This window comes from Myotis myotis, unplaced genomic scaffold, assembly GCF_014108235.1.
Source record: "Myotis myotis isolate mMyoMyo1 unplaced genomic scaffold, mMyoMyo1.p scaffold_m19_p_25, whole genome shotgun sequence".
Classification (NCBI taxonomy): Eukaryota; Metazoa; Chordata; class Mammalia; order Chiroptera; family Vespertilionidae; genus Myotis; species Myotis myotis.
In genome coordinates this window covers 4293263-4314412 of record NW_023416330.1, presented here as the reverse complement: position 1 = coordinate 4314412, position 21150 = coordinate 4293263, and the positions used below count along the sequence as shown (strand labels likewise).

Sequence of the window (21150 nt, the reverse complement as noted above, 5' to 3'; positions counted from 1 at the left end):
TGGTTAGAGGCAATCAGGCAGGCAGACTAGCAGTTGGGGCATCAGGCAGACAGGCAGAGCAGTTAAGGGCAATCAGGCAAGCAGGTGAGGGGTTAGGAGAGATCAAGCAGGAAGGTGAGTGGTTAGGGGTGATGAGGCAGGCAGGCAGAGTGGTTAGGGGTAATCAGGCAGGCAGGCAGGTGAGTGGTTAGGAGCCAGCGGTCCTGGATTTGAGAGGGATATCCGACTGCAGGTTTAGGCCTGATCCCGCAGGGGTCCTGGATTGCGAGAGGGTGCAGGCGGGCTGAGGGACCCCCTCATGCATGAATTTTGTGCACCTGTCCTCTAGTCTATAATAATAAAAGGGTAATATGCTAATTAGACCAGATGTCTTTCCAGATGAAGCCAGGTCCGGAGCGAAGCCCCGGTCCTGGGTGCCTGCAGGCAACCAGAAGGAAGCCAACCTGGGTCCTGGGTGCCTGTGGGTGGCCAAAAGGAAGCCCAAGTCCCAGGTGCTAGAGGGAAGCCAGTGCCAGCAGCTGGGGGAAGGAAGGCCTGCTCTTGCACGAATTTCATGCATCAGGCCTCCACTGTAAGACATAAGGACTAAAGAACATCCTGGCCCTCCTATTTACCCACTTGTTATCATCTCCATTAAGTATCTTGTGGGCCAGGACATCCTAGGCCTTGGGGTACCAGTCTCTTAGGGATAGTTTTCAAAATCCAAACATTCACAGGTGAGTAATATTATAATTGACAAATGGCCAAGGGCCATCCCCCTACCCACCACTTGCATAGGATCACCCTGCTGTTCCCAGCACATCAACTCTTTTATTTCCTCCTGGATAAGAGGAATAGGAGATTTCTATTTGCTTTTTTTTTTTTTAATTTGTAGTAAAATACACAGAACATAAAATTTATCATTATAACTATTTTTGAGTGTATACTTTAATAGGATTAAATACATTCACATTGTAGGTCAACTACCACCACCATCCATCCTCATAACGCTCTTTATTTTGTAAAACTAAAACCCTATACCAAATAATAACTCCCTATTTCTCTCTCCCCAAAGCCCTTGGCAACCACCATTCTACTTCCCCATGTTTATGATTTTGACTACTGTAGTACCTCATAAGAGTGGAATCATACGGTATTTATTTCACTTAACATAATGTCCTCAAGGTTCATCCATGCTGTAGCATGTGTCAGAACTTCTTTTCTTTTTTAAGGTTGGATAATATTCCATTTTATGTATTTACCACATTTTTTAAATATATATTTTATTGATTTTTTACAGAGAGGAAGGGAGAGGTATAGAGAGTCAGAAACATCAATGAGAGAGAAACATCGATCAGCTGCCTCCTGCACACCTCCTACTGGGGATGTGCCCGAAACCAAGGTACACGCCCTTGACCGGAATTGAACCTGGGACCCTTCGGTCCACAGGCCGACGCTCTATCCACTGAGCCAAACCGGTTAGGGCTGTATTTACCACATTTTGCTTATCTATTTATCCATTAAAGGACCCTTAGATTGTTTGCAACTTTTAGTTCCTGCGAATAATGATGCTATGAACATGGGTGTGCAACTACCTCTTTGAAAATTTGCTTTCAATTATTTTGGGTACACACCCAGAGGTGGAATTAATCACATGAAAATTTCATTTTTAACTTTTTTTAGGAAACAGTATACTGTGTTCCATGGTGGCTATACTATTTTCCATTCCTACCAACACTGCACAGGGCTCCAGTTTCTCCACATCCTTGCCAACATTATTTTCTGTGTGTGTGTGTGTGTGTGTGTAGTAGTAGTAGTAGATATTATAGCATCTCCTTGTAGTTTTGATTTGTATTTCCCTAATGATTACTGATATTGAATATCTTTTCATGTACTTATTAGCCATTCGTAATCGTCTATCGAGACGTGTCTTTGTAGGTCCTTTAACCGTTTTTGGTTGTTGAGTTTTAGGAGTTCTCTATATGTTCTGGATATTGATTCCTTATCAGATATATGATTTGCAAATATCTTTCTCCCATTATTTAGGTTGACAGTGGTTTTTGATGCCCCAAGTCCCACTTGTCTTTTGTTGTTGTTGTTGTTCCCTGCACCTTTGGTGTTATGTCCAAGAAATCATTGCCAAGGTCAATGTATGAAGCATTTCCATTCTGTTCACACATTGTTTTCTAGGCTTTCTCCACGTCTTCCTTTGGTTCTTCAAGCACCTTAAAGGCAGTTTCTTCAAAGACTTTGCCTAGTATGTCTGCCATTAGGGCTTTTTCAGGGACAGTTTGTGTTGAATTATTGTTTTCCTTTGATGAAACACACTCTTTAGTTTGTGTGCCCTGTGATTTTGTCGTCGTTCCATAATGAACATTTGAATCTAATCATGTAGATTCCTCCTTCCCGAGGGTTTGCTTTTTTTCTTTTTCTTTTCTTTTTCATTGTTGTGGATTGCCTGTGTGCCAAAGATCAGCCTGAGGTGCATACCTAATGTCCTCTCAGGTTTCTTCTGAGCCTTTTCCTGGGCATGCACGGTCACTTTCTAATTCCCTGTATATGCGGTTGCTTTTTTAAAAAATTTCTTTATTGATTAAGGTATTACATATGTGTCCTTATCCCCCTCCTTGCTCCCCCCCACCCCCACTCATGTCCTCACTCCCCTGTTGTCTGTGTCCATTGGTTAGGCTTATATGCATGCATACAAGTCCTTTGGTTGAACTCTCTCCCTTACCCCCAGCCTCCCCTACCTTCCCCCTGAGGTTTGAGCATCTGATTGATGCTTCTCTGTCTCTGGATCTGTTTTTGTTCTTCAGTTTATGTTGTTCATTATATTCCACAAATGAGTGAGATCATGTGATATTTATCTTTCTCTGACTGGCTTATTTCACTTAACATAATGCTCTCCAGTTCCAGCCATGCTGTTGCAAATGGTAGGAGAGCCTTCCTTTTTACAGCAGTGTAGTATTCCATTGTGTAGATGTACCACAGTTTTCTAATCCACTCATCTGCTGATGGGCACTTAGGCTGTTTCCAAATCTTAGCTATGGTGAATTGTGCTGCTATGAACATAGGGGTGCTGTGGTTGCTTTTTAATATCCTGGTCTTTTATGTCAGACTCTTAAGGGGGAAAGAGTCTAATTTATGAAATCTTCCCTGAATTCAACCTCAGGTATCAAATACATTACAAAAACACATTATTGTATGTTTTTCCCCTCTTAGTTTTATAGTTATATCTTCTCCATTTAGATCTTTAATTCACCTGGAACTAGTTTCCCCAACAACTATTTACTAAACAAGTTCCTTCTATACTGACTTGTCATAACTTCTCTCTCATGAACCAAATTCTTGTATATACAGGGGACTATATCTAAGCTCTCTATTTTGGGTTATGGTGCAAGACTTTATTGTTTTATTACTATGGCCTTGGAGTATGTCTTTATATCTGATAAGATCAATTTCTTCTCACCCTTCTATTCTAAAATTACCTTAGTAATTTGGGACCTTTTATTATTCTTCCTTATAAATTTTAGAATAAGTTTAAGTTCCTAAAAAAGTACAGTTGGAGGGGGGGATGAGGACACATTTGTAATACCTTAACTAATAATAAAAAAAAAAAATCAACCAATGAAAACATAAAAAAAAAAAAGTACAGTTGGAATTGATTAGGATTATAATTATGATAATATTTGGGTAGAAGTGACATTTTTATATTACATGGATTAGTTCATTTACTTAGATCTTCTTTTATCTCATTTAATAGAAGGTAAAAATTTCCTCCATTGAGGATGATGTATTTTTTGTTATATTTTTAGAGATTTTACAGGTTTTGTTGCTATTATGAATGAGATCCTTTATTCTATATCCTAAATTGTCATATTTTTAAGTGGTTATTTTGGTCTAGAGAAAATGCTACTGATGTTTGTAAGTTGATCTGACATTTATCCAACAACTCTTTTATTAGTTCTAATAATTTGTTCAAATTTCTATGTAGATCATCATATTGTCGGAAAACAATGATATTTTAATCTCTTTCCTCTCAATTCCTATGTCGCTTATTTCTTTTTCTTGTTTTATAACATTGGCCAGCACCTCCAGTTCTTTGTTACATAATAGCAGCACTAATAGGCTTTTTATCTTGTTGCCAATCTTTTTTTTATATATTTTATTGATTTTTTTAAAAATATATTTTATTGATTTTTTACAGAGAGGAAGGGAGAGGGACAGAGAGCCAGAAACATCGATGAGAGAAACATCGACCAGCCGCCTCCTGCACACTTACTGGGGATGTGCCCGCAACCAAGGTACATGCCCTTGACCGGAATCGAACCTGGGACCCTTGAGTCCGCAGGTTGTCACTCTATCCACTGAGCCAAACCGTTTAGGTCATCTTGTTGCCAATCTTGATCAAATGTTTCTAAAGTGCCACTAAGTATGAAGATTGCTGTGGGTTTTGATATACAGCCTTTAAAAGGCATGGAGAGAACACTGGCCATGAATCAGGCTGTTTTGGCTTCAAAACTGGGACCTGCCACTTACTAGTGTGATGATGACAAGCTATTTAAACTCTCTAAGTCTGAGTTTCCCCATTTGCAAAATTGGGAAAATAACCATACCTACTTCCCTGGGGAAGCCACATGGCAGGCTGTCAAATGTAATAATTCAGAAAAACGCTTAGCAGAGACGAGTAATTGTCAGCTATTGTATTCTTAACCCACACAAGGAACATCATGGACACACAAAAAGTTTCACAGGACTTTTAATGATATGCAAAATGCTTTTGGTAAAAAAGTTAAACAAAAGCTATAAACTGACTAAGTCAACATTTATTCTAAAATGTTTTTAAGTCTGCATAAATAAGAGATTAAAGAGAAAGATGTTGAAATGAGGGGTTACAGGTGATTTTTAATGATCTTTTTATTTTTCTGTGTTTTCGAATTTTTTTCTAATGAACACAAGATGACTTTTATAATCTTTAAGACATGTTTTCTGGAAACAAAAACTCAGTGTGACTCAGCAATGACGAGGCTGCCAGGAAAGCTAGTGCCATCTTTGGCCGCCCTGGAGAAATACCCAGGACCGGAGGGACGGCCTGCAGTGTTTGGCACTGGCCAGACCCTGTCTAGATCAGCGTTTTGTTTAGCTCTGAGCATAGGTAACCATGGGGACCTTAAATGTCAGGGAGGAACAAAAATGTGGTGAGTGCGTGAAGGCTTCACAATCTAGAGGAAAACAGGGCTGAAAAAGCAGGGAGGGAGTGACACCAGATTGGGAGAAGCAGAAGAGCCCCCAGCTTGGGTGTGGGGGACAACAAGATGACACATGGGGGCTGGGCAAGGGGAGAAGAGATGGAAATAGAGGTTAGGGAGAGGAGAAGAAAGAGAGGGAGAGGAAAGAAGAGGGAGAGAAAGAGAGGCAACAGGGAGGGGGGAGATAGAGAGACAGAGAAGGAAAGGAAAGGGGGAGAGAGAGAAATATCAGCATGGGAAGGGGGCTTCCGTAGGAGCCCAGCTGGACCTAGGGCCCATCCATTGCTTTTCTTGTGCCTGGTACCTGAAGCATTCTTCTGGGCACCGGGTAGTTGACTCTGAGTTGCAAGCTATCCTCTGGTCCATTGATCCCAGCGAACAGGTGTCCTTCTGGGGAGCTTGCACACGGGCCCTAGGGACAGAATTGCCCCTCAGTGATGATGAACTCACCTTGGAGGGCTCAGGCAGCAGCTGGAACCTAACCTCTGATGGTGGCCAGTGCTGGGTCCCCGCCAACCTGTCCTCCTCCAGGGCCTGGCCCTCCTAATCCCCTGCACCCACCAGCTTTTCAGAGCAGATTTGTTTCTTAACCTTCAGGCTGGGTTTTATCACCTGAAACCAGAAGGGTCCGGAGGAACACAGCATGACAGACGTTAGTGGTAAAGAGGAGCTAAAATGAGAGGCTCTAAGGAGGCTTCATCTTGGACACCTTCATAGAGCTCCTATACCAGTCCTAGGCTGCTTTTTTAAATAATTTTTATTGATTTCTGAGAGGAAGGGAGGGAGAGAGATAGAAACATCAGTGATGAGAGAGAATCATTGATCGGCTGCCTCCTGCACGCCCCACATTCGGGATGGAGCCCAAAACCCCGACATATGCCCTGACCAGAAATCAAACCGTGACCTCCTGGTTCATAGGTCAACACTCAAACACTAAGCCATGCCGGCCGGGCCCAGGCTGCTTTTTCATAAAACGAAACTTCTCTCTTGCTGAAGCCACTGTTTTATTTTTCTGTAAAATTTAGCTGAACTTAGTCCAAATGAAAACATTGTGATTCTGTGATGTTTGTCAAGCTGCAGCCTGGCACCCGGGAGCATTTCCAGGCGCTGCTGTGCTAATCTCTGGAGCGGGTGCGAGTGAAAGGCCAGCTGCGCCAGGGAGCTGATGGCTAAGGTGAGATCCGTCACCAGGTGCACATATGTCAGACAACACCCCTTTCAAGGAAGGTGCAACATAGCTAGAAGCTAGGATGCTCTCCTGGGCTGTCAGGCTTTTACCAGAGATCCTCACCCCAGTTCGCTAATTTGACCTGTCCCAAATCATTTTTTAAAAATCTTTATTGTTGAGAGTATAGCAGATGTCCCCCTTTCTTCCACCCAGTGCCCACCCAATTCCTGCCCCACCCCAGGCCTTCACCATCCTACTGTCTGTGTCCACAGGTAAGATCTTTGGTTGATCTGTTCCCACCCTCTCTCCCCACTTCCCTCTGAGATTCGTCAGTCTGTTCCATGCTTCCATGACTCTGATTCTATTTTATTCACCAGTTTATTTTGTAGATTTCTTGCTCATTTTGATTTTTAGATTTAATTGTTGATAGATATGTATTTGTGTTGCCATTTTATTGTTCATATTTTTTTATTTATTCTTCTTCTTCTTCTTCTTCTTCTTCTTCTTCTTCTTCTTCTTCTTCTTCTTCTCTTCTTAAACTTTTCATGTACACTGGTTTGGTGGTAATGAACTTCTTTAGCTTTTTCTTATTTGTGAAGGTCTTTATCTGATCTTCAACTCTAAATGAGAGCTTTGCTGGATAGAGTAATCTTGGTTGTAGGTACTTACTATTCGTCACTTTGAATATTTCTTGCCACTCCCTTCTGGCCTGCAAAGTTTCTGTTGAGAAATCAGCTGACAGTCGTATGGGTATTCCCTTGTAGGTAACTAACTGCTTTTCTTGTGCTGCTTTTAAGATCCTCTCTTTGTCTTTTACCATTGGCATTTTAATTATGTTGTGTCTTGGTGTGGGCCTCTTTGGGTTCCTCTTGTTTGGGACTCTCTTCGCTTCCTGGACTTGTAAGTCTATTTCTTTCACCAGTAGGGGGAGTTTTCTGTCATTATTTCTTCAAATCAGTTTTCAATATCCTGCTCTCTCTCTCTCTCTCTTCTCTTTCTGGGAATGGGAATGTTGGTACACTTGAAGTTGTCCCAGAGGCTCCTTATACTATCTTCATATTTTTGGATTCTTTTTGCTCTTCTGATTAGGTGGTTTTTGCTTCCTCATATCCTAAATCATTTATTTGATTCTCTGAATCCTCTACTCTATTGTTGAATCCCTAATTATTCTTTCAGTTATTATGCTTAATTTCTGACTGGTCCTTTTTCATGTCTTTGACATTCTCACTAAGATCCTTGAAAGTTTCATGAAGATCCTTGAGTAACCTTATAATTATGGTTTTGAACTTTGTATCTAGTAGTTTGTTGCCTTCTATTTCTTTCATTTGTGACATGTTTCTTTGTCTCCCCATTTTAGCTGCTTCCCTGTATTTGCTTTTATGTATTAGGTAGAGCTATGTCTCCTGGAATTGGTAGAGTGGCCTTGTGTAGTAGATGTCCTGTAGGGCCCAGTGGCTCAGACTCCCCAGTCACCTGAGCTGGGCACTCTAAGTGCACCCCTGTGTAGACTGTGTGAACATTATTATAGTTGAGCCTTGATTGCAGATGGCATCACTAGGAGGAACTGACCTCCAGGCCAATTGACTGTAAGGACCAGCTGCAACTATAGTGGAAGAGCTACTATGCAGGGAACACCCTTATGAAGAAGGACTTGCTTCAGTGGGGCTTTAGTGCTCACTGAGTTTGCCTTTTGAGTGTTGCTTATGGATGTGTAGAGTTGTAATCTGCTATGGTCTGAAGCTGTCCAAAGGTACACTGGCTCTCGAGCCTCCAGGGATGTGCAAAATCAGCCACTGCCTTGGGGCCACCTGTCAGGAGCTACAGAGGTATCTGCAGAGGGCCACTATTTGATACTTATATTGGGCTTGGAAGTGCCCAGGAGAGGCCCAGCTGTGAAGCAAGTCAGGCCACTCCTAATGCCAGGTCTTAGGCCTTTTATTAATAGGTTTGGGGCATGCTGTCACCAGCTACTGCTTGTTTGAGAGATTTTAGCAAAGTCTGAATCCTGAATAAGGACCGGCCATTCATATGGAAAAGCTGTTGCAAATAGCTTGGGTGGTACTGCAAATTGGATAAGGTGGGTCTCAAGGAATCCCTAGGGCAAAGCAAACAGTGTGCTCCAAGCTGATGGAGACTCAGATATGGCTTCCAGTCAGCCCTATGATGGGGGAGGTTCCGGTACAGGAAGGATGACTACTGCAAGCACTCCTGTCTGGGAGAAAGCCACCCTGGAGTTTCTGCCCCTATGCCAGACAATCCAGTTCCTTCCCATATGTGTCTGGGTCCCCCAAAAGCCACCCAGTGCTGTAAGTTCAAGTAAGTTTGTGCACCAGCCCTTTAAATGGAACACTTAAGTCTCCAGCAGGTTCTGTGTCACTCGGTCAGATCCGAGCTGGTTTTTACAGCCCAAAGTTGCAGTAACTTCTCTTCCCAGCTCTGATATCATGGGCTGGGGGGCTGGTGTCGGGCTGGAACCCCTTGCTCCTCATAGGCAGCCTCCACAGAGACAATTTCCCTCCCAATTAAAAAAAAACTGGCACATGTGGTTGTCAGACCAGCCCATTCCATGCCTCCACCCCTCCTACCAGTCTCAGTGTGCTTTCTTCTTTACTTCTCTAGTTGCAGGACCTCCATTCAGCCAGCTTTCAGGCGGTTTTGAATGATGGTTGTTCTGTATTTTAGTTGTCATTTTGATGTGGTTTATTGTCAAGTACCTTTTAATGTTAAGGATGTTAGTAGTAATCAAATCCCAAATGCATTTAGTAAGTTGCTGAGTGCCTACTCTTTGGGGAGCCACTGTGCTTGGCTCTGGAAGAGACAGAGTGTAGCACAGAGGCAATGAATCCCCCATATCCAGCAGTCCTGTGTACTGAGAGCAGGGTGAGGGGAGCAGAGGGTGGGGAGGTTGCACAGTGAAGCTCCCAGCCCAACAGAGGGGAGCTCTGAGCCTTTCTTAGTAGAGTCCCCTGAGGACCAGCAAGAATTCACCAAGCAAATGGTGCTCCAGGCAAAGGAGCAGAAGTACAAAAGTCTGCAGGGGAGAGGAGGTTCTAGAAACCCCAAAACCTTGCAATTATCTCCTAGCCACTGTCCCTTGAGCAAGGGAAGCTGTGTGAGCAAGGGTTAAGCCAGCAGGTGGTGGTTCCAACTGCCTGGTTCACTACAGCTTTATTCTCAGAAGCTGTGGGCTCAGGCAACTTACTGCGTGTCCTTGGGTGCAGCCTCAGCCTTTGGTTTCAGACAATAGGAATAGTACTGGCCACAAAAGATGTGTTGAGTATCAGTTCCTCCTATTTGTCAATGAAATGTGAGAGCTGGGCTGCCTGGGCTGAGTAGGGGCAGAAGTCCAGGTAAGGACAGGTGCGGAGCTTGCACCTGGTTGCAGGCAGTGGCTGAGTCATGAGGCCGGAACACACCACCAGGGCCTCATTCAGCTCCCGGGCCCTTGGTGCACAGGTGGAGGTGGGGGAGGCAGCCTGGTCCTGTCCCTTTGGTTCCAGCCCCAACCCTTGACTGTGTTCCAGCTCTAAGCCCTTCCTGGGTGCTGGCAACCACATGGAACTCTTTCCTTACCCAACACAGCTCCTCCACCTCCCACCTCGCCTCACTGGCCCTCGTGGTTTGGGAGAACCTTCAGTCCTGCACAACAACCCCCCCAGCAATTTGGTGCCCAACCCTGCAAGAGAGGAGAGGACTACACCACCACCCTGGCCCTACCCCATCACCAAAGTTCTTGTGGCTCTGCGAGCCCAGGTCACAGGGGAGGCCAGGAAGCAGGTCTGGTGCAGACCTAAGGACAGACACAGAGATATGAACACCAGGGTGAGGGACCAGAGCCCTGGGAAGGCGCCCCTCTCTGCTCCCACCAGCCATGTGAGGCCTCCCACAGTCCTGCCTGTTGCACCCAAAGGCCTCTGTCCCAGGGAGGAGGGCGCTGCTTGCATTCATCCATTCATTCGTTCGTTCAACTGAGCATGTTCCGGTGGCAGGCATTGCACCTCCGCTTCACGGAGCTGACAGCCCACATCTCATTGCCTGCAGGCCAGCAGAGGGAACAGCCCATTTGTCTGACCGGACCTGTCCTAGGATGCACAGTGGCTGCATGGTGGGCCCTAGGGAGTTAGTGGGGCCCACCTCCTCCTTTCTCCCTTCCTGAGGCCCAGGCATCAGTTGCCTCTTAGGCATCCCTTCTCCCAGGCTCACAGGCTACTATCACTCTTTCTGCCTGGCCCACCTCTCTCTGCCGCCCCTCTCTACCCTGACCCCAGGGTCACATACTTCTCCTGTCTCTATGCCCTGGTACACAACTGTCTGGACAAGAGAAATTCTTCCCCTCTCTCCTATCTGCCCTGGACACAGCAAAGACTCCTCCAGGCTGCTCAGAGACCTGGTCTCTCCTCCCAGCACTCCCCATCCTTGGCAGTGACATGGCCGAGTTTGACTTTTAATCAAGGTTAACAAAGTCACCTCACAGGGTCAAGGGTTGTGGGACTAGGTGGGCTCTGGAGTCGTTTGGCAGCAGCTTCGCCCACCAGCAGAGCTGACTAATGCACTTGCTCCTCAAGGAGACTGGGTGTCCTTTCGGGGCCAGCAGCCCACACGCACCTGCCCACCCACACTTGCGCACACGTGAGGGCATCACCCTTCACTAGCCCAGAACGTGTTCTGACTTGTTACCCCAATAATGGGAATGAGCCACCCTCTTTAGGCAGCTCATCTGTGATCAAGGATCACAGGTGATCAGGTGATCAAGGTGAGCCCACCTGCAGCCAGACACCAAGGAAGCTCTAGTCAGGGCTAGGAATCCAGTGTGCCCAGAGCGGGGTTGGCATATATAAGGTCCATAAGAATCTGGGTTAAGGTCAACATAAGGCCAAGTTGAGGGTTTAAGCAGCAGTTCTCAACCTGGGTCGCAAACAATGAAAATACATCCTGCATATCAGATATTTACATTACGATTCATAACAGTAGCAAAATTACAGTTATGAAGTAGCAACGAAAATAATTTTATGGTTTGGGGTCACCACAACATGAGGAACTGTATTAAAGGGTCGCGGCATTAGGAAGGTTGAGAACCACTGGGGGTCATGGGCCAAGACTTAGGCCAAATCCAGCTGCAGGTTACAGTCCACATGACTGGGTTTATGAACTGTGTAGGAGATAAGAGCATGGCTGCATTAGTGGTGAGTGTGGGAAGGGCTTTGGGAACCAGTACCAGGCAGCAAAGCAACATGACCTGGAGGGGCTGGACCCCGGCCTGCATCCCATCAGGACTGCATCCATCAGGACTCCCTCCCATCAGGACTGCATCCCATCAGGACTACATCCCATCAGGACTATATCCCATCAGGACTATATCCCATCAGGAATGCATCCCATCAGGACTCTATCCCATCAGGACTGCATCCCATCAGGACTGCATCCCATCAGGACTACATCCCATCAGGACTATATCCCATCAGGACTGCCTCCCATCAGGACTACATCCCATCAGGACTATATCCCATCAGGACTATATCCCATCAGGACTGCCTCCCATCAGGACTGCATCCCATCAGGACTACATCCCATCAGGACTACATCCCATCAGGACTATATCCCATCAGGACTGCCTCCCATCAGGACTACATCCCATCAGGACTGCCTCCCATCAGGACTGCCTCCCATCAGGACTACATCCCATCAGGACTATATCCCATCAGGACTATATCCCATCAGGACTGCATCCCATCAGGACTACATCCCATCAGGACTGCCTCCCATCAGGACTACATCCCATCAGGACTACATCCCATCAGGACTGCATCCCATCAGGACTGCATCCCATCAGGACTACATCCCATCAGGACTGCATCCCATCAGGACTCTATCCCATCAGGACTGCATCCCATCAGGACTACATCCCATCAGGACTCTATCCCATCAGGACTGCATCCCATCAGGACTACATCCCATCAGGACTACATCCCATCAGGACTCTATCCTATCAGGACTACATCCCATCAGGACTACATCCCATCAGGACTGCATCCCATCAGGACTACATCCCATCAGGACTACATCCCATCAGGACTATATCCCATCAGGACTGCATCCCATCAGGACTGCATCCCATCAGGGCTGCCTCTACATTCAAACAGCTCAGGTGGTTCTTTGCTTCTCTGAACCCAGGGCCCCACAGAGGCAGGAAACCCTGGCAGTGACCTGTGTCAGCCCAGGGATACCCGCCACCACATATACCCCACACTCAGCAAGGCAGCCCCCACAGGCCCTGCATGTGCATTCCTGCAGAGACCGGTGTGCACAGACACATGTGAACGTGAACACAGGCTACTGTATGCTGATGCACGCCCTCCCAGCACCACTGGAGTCAATTCAGGATAATTATTTATTATTCATAGTCATCAGCATCTTCATTAATTATTCATATGATCCTTAATTATTATCCTTAACAATAAGAGCAGTAAATAGCAGAAAAGTCCTTGAGTGCCTAAGGCCTAGGGCGGGGTGTCACCAGGCAGTTAGACCAGCTACTGCCCCCAGAGCAGTGGGGGGACCACAGACCCCCGTCCACTGCCCAGCCCTGCCCCTGCCCCTCCCACTGCAGGAGGAGATGGTCCCAAGAGCTGGGGAGGGGCTGTGCCTTGAGTTCCTCTCCCCTTTGAGTTCCTCTCCCCTTCGTGGCCAGGGCCTCCTGGGTAAGGCCTCCGAGGGGAGGGGCCCAGGCCGTGTGCTGAACCCGAGGTGAGCCACGTGTCCACACTGGGCTGCCCCACTAACTGCCTGGGTCTGAGCCGTGTCTGTGCAAGGGCTGGGAGGTGAGGGCGCCCAGCTGGCCCGGCAGGGAGAGGCGTCGAGTAGGGCCATCTTGAGGGAGCTCTGGGGCCCCCGGGGGGAGCTCCTCACACACCATGAACTGGGAAACCTGCAAAGAACAGAGAGTGTAAGAGGCAAGGAGCCCCCAGAGGGGGAGGGGATGGAGATGCAGTCAAGTGGGTAGAGCGAAGGTCAGAGTTTGGAGAGGGTCGGGAGAATCCGGTGGCAGAGGACAGGAAGACAGAAAGGGGTTGGAGAGGACACATTGAAGGGCCAAGGACCACAAGGGAGGCTCTGAGGATGGAGGTAGATAAATGTACTGTCAGTGGGCAAGAGCCAAACCGGGCAGCTGGGAGCTGTGGGAGCTTCCTAATAGGGGAGAACTCAAGGCCACAGCTACTTCCCAGGAACGGGGCAGCTGAATCCAAACCAACCCAGGACAAAGGACTCTGAGTTGGGACAGAAGCTGGGACAGAAAGAGAAACAAGGTTCCTTCCTCCAATCTAGAAAGAACTCAGGGACCAAATGCGGAAGGCCAGAGAGCATACAGGGCCAGCAGGGGGGTTTTCAGGTGCTGACGAGTCTGTGTGAGGTCTGCGGGGGAGGCTGTGAAGGGAGACTGGCACATTTGCTGGCGTGGGCCCTGTGTCTGAAAACTGGAGCTGGCAGCAGCAGCATGGGGGGCCAGGGGGGGGCGGGTGGAGAGAGGCGTCAAATGCCAGAGGAAGGGGCAGATCCGGTTAGGAAGCCATTCAGGAGAAGACAAAGGGCAACAGAGGCCTATCTCCAGCAGGAAGAGGAAAATAGGGCCAGAAAGCTACCCTAGGAACTAGCCAAAGCCCTCAGGACAATCCTGTAAGGCAGCCAGTGTGACAGCCACTGGCTGCAACAGTCAGATCCGGGGGTGCCCTTTACACCAGAGACCTGGGACCCTGTCCCAAGGACTCACGGGCACTCAGCACTGACTACCAGGCCATGGGGTCAATTAGTATCCCCTGAAGACCACTGATGGTCACGACACAGGCATCATGAGCAGATCGGGCCCTCCAGCGGCATAAGGGAGCCCACACCACTCAGCCTGCTCGTGCCTCTGCCCAGCTGCCTGGGGACCTTGGTTTGGGGGCTCTGCTGCTTTGCCCTGTGCCTACAGCTCCTGGGGCTGCCCTCCTTTAGGAGCACAGTCTGGGAGAGGCTGGGGCCCACGGCTAAGCAGAAAGGGCAGTAAAGCAGGTTAGGGTGGCACTGGCTCAGAAAAGGCAGGGCTGTGGTGCCATGGCGGAAGGGGGTTTGGAACTCACCTGAGAAAGGGAGTACTGGGTGAGGGTGGGGATGGGGCTGACAGGCAGCAGGGGGCAGGCAGAGGTGGGGCCAGGGCCGGGGGTGGTCACAGCACTGTAGGTGGGCGGGACCAGCGTCATCTGCCTCTGTAGCAGCTGCAGGATGGTGGCCATGTCTGCACTGAGCCGGGTCTCCAGCCTGGGGCAAGAAGGAGGATGCTCTGGGTCTCGGGGAAGCGGAGACATCAGTAACTGTGACTTTGAGACACTCTTGATGGGCCAGCTGGTCAACCCCAGGTATGTCAGCCCCTGGCTCAGCTCTGAATTGGATCAGCTCTGAATGGGACACTCGGGCAGGCCTAGACAGAGCACACTCTCCAATCTCCATACAATACAGCCAGGAACCCAGAGATCACACTGCAATATCCCGCACCACACAACTCACAGACCCCCAACACACAGCTGGCGCTCGGCTGGACCCCAGGGGCTGCCCTCACCTGTTGAGCTGCCTCTGGAGGGCATCCAGCCTGCTCTCCACATCGCCCCGGGACCGCCGGCCGGGGCTGGAAAGAGGGATGTTGAGGAGGCTTGGGGCGGGGGCGGGGGCGGGGCATCGAGGCAGCTCCTGGTACTGGCGGCCCCGACTGTCCCCCCAGAAGCTGAAGATGTTGGACACTCCTGAGAAGGCCCCTGGAGCCAGAAAGCTGGGTGAGGGAGGCCAGGACAGACGCCACGCCCCGCCTTCCCCTCTCAGCCCTCGCCCTACCTGACAGTGGGTTACAAGTGTCACTGCTCTTCTCACAGTCCTCAGTCAGGGGCTCCCCACCCGGCAGCTCTCCAGGGGGTCTGGGGCTGGAGAAGGGCACCAGGCGGAGGGGGCTGGAGCTGCGGCCTGGGCCTTCGTCGTCACTGCTCTCAGGGCTGGAGGGGCCACTGGACGGGCTCTCCCCCCATGGCCCCCCTGGCCGGCCCCGGCCACTAGGCGCTGCCCCCACCCGGCCTGGCCCCAAGGCCGACACCTCCCCTGGCTGCTCCGGGTCTGTCAGAAACAGAGAACGGGCCTCAGAAAGGGCAGGAGGCATGGAGGAAATCAGAGTGGAGAGGCAGGAAAGGGGGGAGAGGGGGAACCAGAGCAGGCCCGGAAGAGGGCTGTGGCAGGCCACCCTGGGGTGTCTTCCCCGGGCAACAGGCCCAGGTCCTCTCCAGCCACTGGCTGCCTAAGATGGGCAGCAGCAACGCTGGGCGGGCCCCTCTGGGTCCCCGGGCCCTCAGCCCAGGTCCTGCCCCCTTGCTCTCCTTTGTCCTGTCTCTTCTCCCCTCATCAGTTCAAGGCAGCATCCACCCAGACACCAGCCCTGGGAGGACCAAAGAAGCTCAGGCGCGCCCCTGCTGTGAGGGCAGAGGGCTTCCTGGAGGAGGTGACAGTTCAAGTGGCCTGAAAAGACAGGCTAAGTTTGGACAGTTAAGGTGAGGAGTAGGGAGCATTGAAGGTAGAGGCAGGAATGTCTGTGGAGCCAGGACAGAGCGATACTACTGGACCCCGAGCTCCGCCCTCCTCCTTGTCACCTGCACCCCATCCTCTGCCCTCCCTCCGCCTGCCTGGACCCTGCCCAAGCCCCCCCTCCCTCCACCCTGTCCCCTCCTCAACCGGACCGCCTGCCCCGCCCCCGCCTCACCCTTGTCGGTGCGCCTGCGGAAAGACAGCTTGCGCTTGCGTTGCCGGTTGAAGCCACCCTCTAGCTCCGTGCTGCCGGGAGAGCCGGGGATCATGTTGGTCTGGAACCAAGGCAGGTGTCAGGGCCCTTCCACGCCACCCACCCTGCCCGGGGTCAGGCTCAAACCCCTCATTAACGGAGATGGGGGGTGGGGGGGCGCTGCCCTGACCGCTGCCTCAGGACAAGGGCGGAGGTTGGGTTTTCACCTCCTGGTCAGACTCTGTGCCCTTTGACAGGCAGGGAAGCAGGCCCAGGAGGGCAGGCAGCTTAAGGGCAGCCCCCCGGGCGCAGCCCGCAGGGGCAGCCCACTCACGTCTCGCAGGTTGAATGTGATCTCCAGGCTGGACCAGAAGTGGTCGGAGAACTCGGGGTACATGTCCAGCACCTCTAGCAGGTCGTCCCGGTGGATCTTGTGCAGGTCGCAGTAGGTGAGGGCCCGCACGTCCCCGTTGGACTTGCCGGGCCTTGCGTAGAGGTTCAGAGGCTCTCCAAAAATGTCGTTCTTCCCTGGAGGCCATGGAGAGTGGGACTCAGCCCCGGGCAGCAGCCAGACAGCAGCACCTGTCTTCCCGAATGCTCACCCATCGTCCATACCCAGCCCCCGCCCACAGAGCCAGAGACCTACCAGCCAGCCCCTCCTCCCTCAGCTCTCCGCAGTGCCTGGGCGGTGAAGGCAGGAGTCCGGCTCTCCCTGTCTCGGCTCTCCCTGCCTCGCAACACCAGGAACCAGCCAGCAGGACCAGCCGGATGCCCCGCTGTGCCCACAGCCCAGGCTGCCTTAGATTCTTACTCCACTTCTCCCCCCAAAACCCATGTTCCAAACCTCCCCTGGCCAGTCACCGCACCCTCATAAGAGTTATTCAGACTACAGATCAGAACGCAGTAGGGACTCGAGGCCCACATTTTGTTTCCTGAAAGAAGACAAGCCAGCATAGCTTAGCACAGCAAATACCTAGTAAGGCTGAGTGTTGTGTAGAGAAACTGGTTTCGGTTCTGTTTGGGGGTGTTTGTGAACTAAAAATCTAAAGTGGCCCTCCGTGACAAGGAAAGAACAGGAAGAAGACAGGAGGTCCCCTGCCCAGGCACACCGCCCAGGAAGGGGCGAGAGAGGAAGAGGGCAGGACTCCCTTTGCTTTGCGACTGTGCTGGGCCTGGTTGTATAACATGAGACTTAGTACGTTTCCTTAGTAAAATCAAATGCATAACCTCCCTCCACTGCCCACCTTGGAGCAGGCTTTGCTGCTACTCTAAGGAAGCCAGGTGTCGCTGCCTGTGGGGAGCTCCTGAAGGGAAACAAAGTCTGGGAACCCTCAGAGTTCAGCAACCCTACCCGCTGTGGGGCTCCTCTCTGCGGCCCCTGGGGCCTGAGCTTGGGTGAATTAAAGGAGCCCACGGTCCCTGTTAGCAGTCCCTGGTCCACAGACCCCACATCTGTGTCCTCAAAGGGCTCAGACCTCTCCAGGCCTTGGCAGACATTCCGGCGCAGCACCCAGTCCCCACCGTACCCAGGATGGCCACGACGATGTCACCCCGCAAGATCTCGATGGAGCCCCGGGAGATGAAATAGAGGGCAGTGAGCAGGTCCCCCGCGTGCACCAGCGTGTCCCCTGGTGGCGCATGTGTTGTCTTGAACTTCATGGCCAGGGCCCGCAGGCAGCCCTTGGTGGCCCCGCGGAAGGGCTTGCAGTGCTGCAGCAGCGAGCGGTTCAGGTGCAGGCAGATGTCGGCCTGCAGGCACTCCGGGAAGCCCTTCAGCACCTGGGGGCAGGGCCAGCTCAGCGCGGCACCCTGGGACCTCACCCCACCCCCACCCAGAGATCCAGGGAGGAGCATCAGGGTCCAGTTTGGGGGAAGGTCTGGGTGCCAATTCCAGCTCCACTCCTTCTAGCTAGGCACCCTTGGGGACCCACCTCATTGCCCGAGGCCCCCATTTGCTCATGTGTTCAGTGGGAGAGCAGTTCCAGGCAGGGCTGTTGCAAGGATTAACCATAATGGCCTTCATGCAAGAGCTGGTCGCCGCCGGCCCCAAAGTGAGAGCTCTCCCAGTAAATGAGCTCCAAGGGCAAAAGGAGGGTGACCACTTCTCAGGGGCTTTCTAAGCACTAACCGTGACCACCTGAACCATAGGATGTGAGGTGTGACCACCGCACCTAGAGGCGTTCCCACCGCCACTCCACTCCCTTCAGCCCACCAACCAGCCTTCTACAAGCCAGGGGCCTCACCGCGTTCATGTCGATGCCGTTGGTGTAGGACCAGGCGTGCTGGAAGTACTCCTCGAGGCGCTGGCGCAGCGGGTTGGGAATCTGGTGGAAGCGGATGAACTCACGCACCCGGAGCATCTGCGTGTGGTAGCGGGCTGTACCCGAGTACAGCCGCTGGATGATGGCCGACACGTTGCCAAAGATGCTGGCGTACATGAGGGCTGGGGGCGGGGGTGAGTGGGGCTGTCAGCATCCAAGGAACCTGCCCGCCCCTGCACCAGTCAAGGACACATGCATGTGAGCGTACACGCAAGAGTCACAAACACAGAAGCCCAGGCCTGCATGCCCTTGGGCTCTGCCTGTGCCCCTACCCCAGTGTCCCAGCCCCCAAACACACCATGATAGTGGCCCTAGAGTCTCCAAGTCCCAGGGCCCTAGTTGGCCCCCCCAGCATCTACCCTTTCCTCCACCTGGGGCTCTTCCCACACCCAGCGCACACTCACAGCCGATGAGCATCACGCAGATGGAGAAGATCTTCTCTGAGTTGGTGTTGGGGGAGACGTTGCCAAAGCCCACGCTGGTGAGGCTGCTGAAGGTGAAGTAGAGGGCCGTGACGTACTTGTCCTTGATGGAGGGGCCGCCCAGGCCGCTGCTGTTGTAGGGCTTGCCAATCTGGTCGCCCAGGTTGTACAGCCAGCCGATGCGGGAGTCCATATGCGGCTGCTCCATGTTGCCGATGGCGTACCAGATGCAGGCCAGCCAGTGCGCGATGAGCGCAAAGGTGCACATGAGCAGGAAGAGCACGGCTGCCCCGTACTCCGAGTAGCGGTCCAGCTTCCGGGCCACGCGCACCAGCCGCAGCAGCCGCGCCGTCTTCAGCAGCCCGATGAGCTGGGGTGGGAGGAGATAGTCCACGTGGGGCCAATGGAAAGTGGAGGCACCGCAGCCCTCGGGGGACATCAGAGGAAAGGTCCCCAAAGACTTCCTCCCAGAACTTCCTCCTAATAACTGAAGCACCTCCCACTGAGCCCAGCACAGTGTCCTGCTAATCTTGGCGCTAGCTTTGGGACAGAGGGTTCATGGCCCCCATGGTGAGGATGAGGAGACTGAGGCTTGGAAAGGTGCAGCACCCACCCTAAGGTGCCTGGCCAGAGGTCCCACTGGCGTCCAGGGCACTTTTCTGTGAATTAGAAGAAGTGGCCTCTTTGGATAGACAAATGAGAAAAAAGCACCCCCTCTGGAACTCTGCATCTGGCGCGTGGCTGGGGTAGACAGGGACTGGCATGAGCCAGCGGGGGCGGCCTCCAGGCCCCTGCAGCCCTCTTTCTAGCCACCCCTTCACCCCACCACCTCCTCACCCTTCTCCCACACCCTCCAGAGGCCTCTGCTCTCCTCCCCTCCCCCGGCCTCCCTACCCACCCACCTCCTCCGAGCCAGAGCCAAAGATGAGCAGGTCGAAGGGGATGGCGGCCACCATGTCAATGAGGAACCAGCCCTTGAAGTAGTGGACGGCGATGCGCCCCGGGTGGCTGACCACCTCCTCGTTGGCATTGACGTAGGTGGTCCGGAAGTTGATGAGGATGTCCACGATGAACATGATGTCCACAATGAGGTCCACCACGGCCAGGGGCTGGCAGGCGTAGCCGCAGTCGGGGGCCACCGGGCCCTCCTCCGTCTCCTTCAGCAGGAAGGCGGCTGAGTAGGGCGTGAAGACGGCCGTGTAGATGACCAGCAGCAGGATGAGCCAGTCCCACACGGCCTTGAAGGGGCTGTAGTGCAGGATGGTCCAGCGGTGGATGCGCGGCGCCTGCAGCTTGTACTCGGGCAGCACGTCCGCCCCCAGGGACAGGACCTGGACAGGCAGGGAAGGTGGCGGTGAGGGGGTGGTGTCCAACTGGAGTCGGGAGCGGGGAGGACAGGCCATGGGACCTCCAGGGTGGGAGCAGGTGACATCTCTGTTGGAGCCTCCAGAGAAGAGGCCAAGCAGAGTAAGGAGGGAGGCCAAAATGTTTTGATTAGAATGCCCGCCCCTCAGCCAAGTGGCCACAGCCACTGACCACCCCTCAATCTGGGCACTCCAGTTCCCCATAGCTGGCTCCAAGTCCAGGGCACCATGCAGTAACACCCAGAATGGCCCCCACCAGCAACACAGACCCCTGCCTGGGGGTGTGACTCCCATCCGATCTTACCCACATCTCCCCAACAGCCCCCCACACACATACACCCACACACACACCATGGCCTCCGTCCATGCCACTGGCCCAAGGATACCAGCCATCCAGACTCGGGCCCCTTGGCCCCCAGGGGAGAGAAACTAAAACACCCCACGCCTGCTCCTGCAGCCCCCCCTCGCCTGGCCCAGGGCAGCCCTCTCACACTCCTACAAAGGCACGCAGAAGACCTCACCCAGCAGAGACGTGCCTACACGTACACAGAGGGACATGCACATGGGCAGACGTCCAGAAGTGACGCAGACAGCCAGCAGAGGCTCACCTTCACATCCTGCCCCACAACATCAGGCAGAGGCAGCTGGCCACCCAGACCAGGTCGCAGTAGGCATGCCACGATTTCTCCCCAAGCCAAACTAGGAAGAGCTGAGGCCAGCTTCCCCCTGTCCCAGGAGCCTCTATGCGTCTCCCTATGGCCTCCCCCTGCCCCTGAGAATCCTCTCACAGACATTTGATTCAACCCAGGAGCCCCTCCCCAAGCTCTCCCATCCTGGCCCACCCTGAGAGCCAAGGTTGC

General features: G+C 52.1%; 1 protein-coding gene across 6 annotated transcripts in view; it reads right to left on the bottom strand.

The window, feature by feature from the left end:
* Nucleotides 1-12780: 12780 nt before the first annotated feature.
* The window catches only part of KCNH2 (potassium voltage-gated channel subfamily H member 2), a 32580-nt gene continuing 24210 nt past the window's right edge, over nt 12781-21150 (bottom strand). For 3 of the 6 annotated variants that reach the window (XM_036356192.1, XM_036356193.1, XM_036356197.1), the window contains 10 exons: nt 19829-20257; nt 18909-19296; nt 18427-18626; nt 17710-17962; nt 16518-16711; nt 16166-16265; nt 15256-15528; nt 14987-15179; nt 14511-14688; nt 12781-13321 (listed from right to left, as the gene is read on the bottom strand). In XM_036356192.1, coding sequence (XP_036212085.1) covers nt 13172-13321; nt 14511-14688; nt 14987-15179; nt 15256-15528; nt 16166-16265; nt 16518-16711; nt 17710-17962; nt 18427-18626; nt 18909-19296; nt 19829-20257 — 2358 coding nt within the window. In that variant the 3' untranslated portion in view covers nt 12781-13171. Of the gene's footprint in view, nt 13322-14510; nt 14689-14986; nt 15180-15255; nt 15529-16165; nt 16266-16517; nt 16712-17709; nt 17963-18426; nt 18627-18908; nt 19297-19828; nt 20258-21150 lie in introns of those variants that run through there. The other 3 variants (XM_036356194.1, XM_036356195.1, XM_036356196.1) reach the window with 3 other exon arrangements.